We start from the raw sequence: 4,278 nt of genomic DNA on the forward strand, positions 1-4,278 counted from the left end.
GATTCCCAATGTCATCTCTAAAATGTATTGTTTTCAGGTTATACTTACTCTTCCTGGATTCGTCCGTTGGAGGAAATAATTTCTCACTTTCTAGGTTATTAAATTATTACATTAATTTTCAATGAATAACTCTTCCAAAAAATATTTTGTTTCATTCAATTATCCAGTGTCTTGGGAGACTATCTGTTTCCTCATATGTGTTGAGCATTGGGCAGCGTGCTGTCTAGCCGAGTTGGAAGGCCAGGTTATGCCAACAGGCACTCCCTGGTTCACCAAATCCAGAGTTGGAGGGGCGGTGACCACCTCCAAGCCATGAGGATCAAAGGTCTGTGTGAATCCAGAAGTTGAAGGCCAAGGCACTCAGCAGTTGAAGGTGAATGATCCTGGATATTTGAGGCCTGAGTATCAAAAGAGTGATTGGTGAGTCTTGGGGCCAAGGCCTGAATGTCAAACTGTGATTGCCGAATCCACGTGCTGATTTCCAGAGGTCAGCAAAGACTGGAGTACAAAGCCGAAGGTTGAAGTCCAGAGGGAGAAGAGCCGTAGGGCTGAAGACTGAAACTGGTGAGTCTAGAAATAGAGGGCAAGCCTGAGCCGGACTGGAAGTTTAAACCCAAAGTCTGCAAGTCTGGGAATCCAGGCCAGAGAGTTTGAGGGTCCAGGGCCACAGATTGAAGGCCTGGAAGTGGTCCCTGCTGAGGTTGGAGGCCTGCATGTGGAAGGAGATGAGAGTGTCAAAAAACAGCTTGTTTTCTTGCTGTCTTCTTTTATTGTTTTTGCTGCTTAAATTTTTATGTATTGTGTTGTGTGTTGAACATTGTGGATATGCAATGTTGGTGCTGGAATGTGTGGTGGTACTTGCAGGCTACCTCGAGCATATCCTTAGGTGTGATGGTTGTTAACACATATGACACATTTCACTGTATGTTTCCATGTCCAGGTGATAATAAATCTGAAACGTACAGCCAGTTATAATTTGCACATAAACCGAAAAGCACTCAATTCCACCTTTACCGCATCTCAAACAAGAGAAAACCTGCAGATTCTGGAAAGCCAAGCAACACACACAAAATGCTGGAGGAATGCAGCAGGCCGGGCAGCATCTATGGATAAAGAGTACAACTGACGTTTTGGGCCGAGACCCTTCGGCAGGACTTTACCGCTTCTCTCTTGGTTCATGAGACAACCTTTGCAGAAGTAACATCTTAATCTACACCCCCAAATAAATTATGTTATTGTTTAGGCTAGTACTGAAAAGGCCAAAATTCATTTCTCTTAACACTTGAAACAAACATTCTTTAGTGTGATGATTTCATGATTTATCCTGGCAGCACCCAGAGGATGAACTAAATAGTGTTCACTCTTGGCAGTGCTCTGTGATCTTGACATGTTTTTCAGAGCTCATTTACTGTCCACCACATATGATTGTATTCCCCCCCCAAAGGCCTGATCACCTCCACCTATTTGGCATTGACACCCTTATCTTTGGTCATCTATTGTGGACTTGAATCTGGTTCATCTCATTATCATCTAGAAACTTCAAATTGTCCAAATTTCTGCAACATACAATTTTCCTCCACAATAATCATGTCCATCAATCATACTCACCCTTCCGAAATTAATTTCCTCTACTTCACCAACTTTAAAATTCTCATCCTTGTCATTTATTCTATTTTAATTCTCGATCCCTCGCAAATTGGCCTGTTGTGCAACTTCTCTCCATTTTTTTTCAGCTGCCTGGGTTCTTCCATTTGAAGTTCCTGACTCTATACTTGTCTTCTCAACACTGAGAACTTCTATCAAATATTCACTCACCTTCTCTAATTTATCCCATTCTATATGCATCTCTGGACTGTGGGGTTTCTTTTAAAGCAGTGAAAGAGGTCTGGTGTTCTTTCTTATGACTGAATAGCGGGGAAAATAGGAACACAAAAATCCTTCAACTCACAAGCATTTATTTTTAATGTATAAATAACTGTATTTGTATTGTACAAATGCATTAAACTGAAGCCCAGATGTGTTAAATTCTGTATTAAAATGTTTAAAAACATCAGTGTAACTCTGTTACTCTATACATGATAAAACATTTGATATTGTGCATTTTCAATAGGCTTTGATATAGGAAATACAGTTTCACTAATATTGTATCCTATACATATTTTAGGATATATACACATTTGTAATGCCATTTTTAAATATTATTACTTTGTGAAGGAACTTAAATTATGATTTTATAGGTTTAACCCTTACAGGTTAGTATCGGAAGTATATGTTGTTTTCCAAATGTTAACACCATTCATGATTGAATTTGCCAAATTTTCAACTTTATTTGCAACATTGCAGAAATGCCTTTTAATTTCAATAACAATAAAGACTACGTGCCAATGTAGATAATGTACCCATTCCTTTTCCCTCATTCAGGTTTACCACCTACAGGGTTTCATTGTACTAACAATGACTAGGCTGTAGGAAAATACCCTGATGACCTGAGTATATAGGAGTCCTATCGGATTTATGAGATCACACAGCCTCCTTTCTCTTTGAAGGGGTTCTTGTCCTCTGGGATCCCCTTTACCAAAGGGTCTTCTGCAGACTGTGATTCAATGTAATCCTTCAGTTCCTCCGCACACTTGGATACCTGAAATAGTTCAATGCCAAACCATAAGCACCAGAAGACAATTGGAATGATGGCAAGAATCTAAACATAATACATCTTACAATTTAATTTGGCAGCCATGTGGCTCAAAGAGTGCCGCTCTTGTTTGCGTATCACAAAACTCTCATTTCAAAAATATATGTTGACACTTTGTAAGACTGTGGAGATGCCAATTATTAAAGGTGTCAGAACAGAGAGTGCTGCCCTTACAGGTGTGTTCCAAAGGCTATAGATCCTCTGAAGTGGACACAAAATACCCCACATTATTATTTGGAAGATGAGAGTTAATCCTTTTAACATTTAGTCATTTATCTGATTTGATTCTCTGGTCATTTTTATACAGCTATTTGTCAGAGGTTACACTTCAAAAATTAACTGTAAAAAGCTGAAGTACATTAAAGATACTTTATCTTCTATTGCTATCATAAGTGGTCAATGCAACAGGGATCTAAATGGTAACATTTTGGACATTGCAGCTAAGAGTAGTGTAGTATAACTACAATTTGAGGTGCAAATTAATATGTACTCCAACATTTCTATTTTTAAAATATTATTTTATTTACTCCAAATTAAAAAGGACAATACACCAAGCCCAACTTTAATTAGGATCAGCTAGGTAGATCCCCGTGCTCCATGGTTACTAGTAATGGAGAAGTCCTCATTGCACCAAACTATAATTGATAATTATACATGGCTTGCTGATTCAAATTATGTTATTAAAATATATTTTTTCCCTGGGACTTACATGAAATTTAAATTGGTTTCTCACATTCTCGACCTCTAATCAAATTTCTCTAATACTGCTGGGAAGCTTGCCGTTTGGAAATGTTGAAATGAATCTTAGCGATGAGAAGACACATAATGTTTATAACTCCTCAAAATAGCATCAACAGATTCAAGATTTTGCGACGCTAATGTTCCAAAACATAAGAAGTTCCTACCAGCATCCGCTCTAAAGGCAATTCTTTCTTAAGTTGCTCTATCTCCATTTTCAAACGGTCTTTATCTGTTAAATCTTCCATTTGCCTTCTATAATTGCCTTAAAAATAAAGCAACTTTCGTTCAGAATAGTATCAAAACAACCGCAATTTTCAAGTTCAGATTTCATAATTAAACAAAAAGTAAAAGCGGCGAAAGCATGCCGTAATACAAAACAGGCGGGCAACGCATTCGATGGGCTCACCAGCTTCCGGGACGCTTGAACCTTAGCAGCGGCGAAGGATGTTCTCCCGCCACAGTGGCTGCCCACCTTCTATCCCCTTCCACCGCCACAACCAGTGATCCCGCAGTCTGCCGTCAACCCTTTTAAAGCGGTGCCCATAATATTTTAATCTATAATATGATTAAATCACCAGACTTAAAAGATTTGTGCATTAAGTGGAATGATAGAAAATCCTTCCTTTCCAAACATATTGTTTTGAAACTGCATACGCAACTTCCAAAGAAAAAAATGTATATTTTTAAAAAAACACATATCCTTCCTTTGGTTCGTCAGCTTTCCTGTAAACATACTTTTTGTTTATTTTAAAGTTACATTTATTAATAAAGTGGATCATGCTGACGTCAGTAGCCGTAAGCTGCAAAAATCGGTTATCAGAGTATTTATCGCCTCTTAAACATCT

At 38.3% G+C, this 4,278-nt stretch overlaps 1 protein-coding gene across 7 annotated transcripts in view; it reads right to left on the reverse strand.

Annotated features, from left to right (window-relative positions):
* Nucleotides 1–1,943: 1,943 nt before the first annotated feature.
* LOC134343578 (guanine nucleotide-binding protein G(T) subunit gamma-T1-like) overlaps nucleotides 1,944–4,278 on the reverse strand; it is a 93,328-nt gene continuing 90,993 nt past the window's right edge. For 4 of the 7 annotated variants that reach the window (XM_063042327.1, XM_063042328.1, XM_063042325.1 and 1 more), the window contains 2 exons: nucleotides 3,598–3,695; nucleotides 1,944–2,638 (listed from right to left, as the gene is read on the reverse strand). In XM_063042327.1, the coding sequence (XP_062898397.1) occupies nucleotides 2,513–2,638; nucleotides 3,598–3,678 (207 nt within the window). In that variant the 5' untranslated portion in view covers nucleotides 3,679–3,695 and the 3' untranslated portion in view covers nucleotides 1,944–2,512. Of the gene's footprint in view, nucleotides 2,639–3,597; nucleotides 3,696–3,839; nucleotides 4,058–4,278 lie in introns of those variants that run through there. The other 3 variants (XM_063042330.1, XM_063042326.1, XM_063042331.1) reach the window with 3 other exon arrangements.

This window comes from Mobula hypostoma, chromosome 3 (genome assembly GCF_963921235.1).
Source record: "Mobula hypostoma chromosome 3, sMobHyp1.1, whole genome shotgun sequence".
NCBI lineage: Eukaryota > Metazoa > Chordata > Chondrichthyes > Myliobatiformes > Myliobatidae > Mobula > Mobula hypostoma.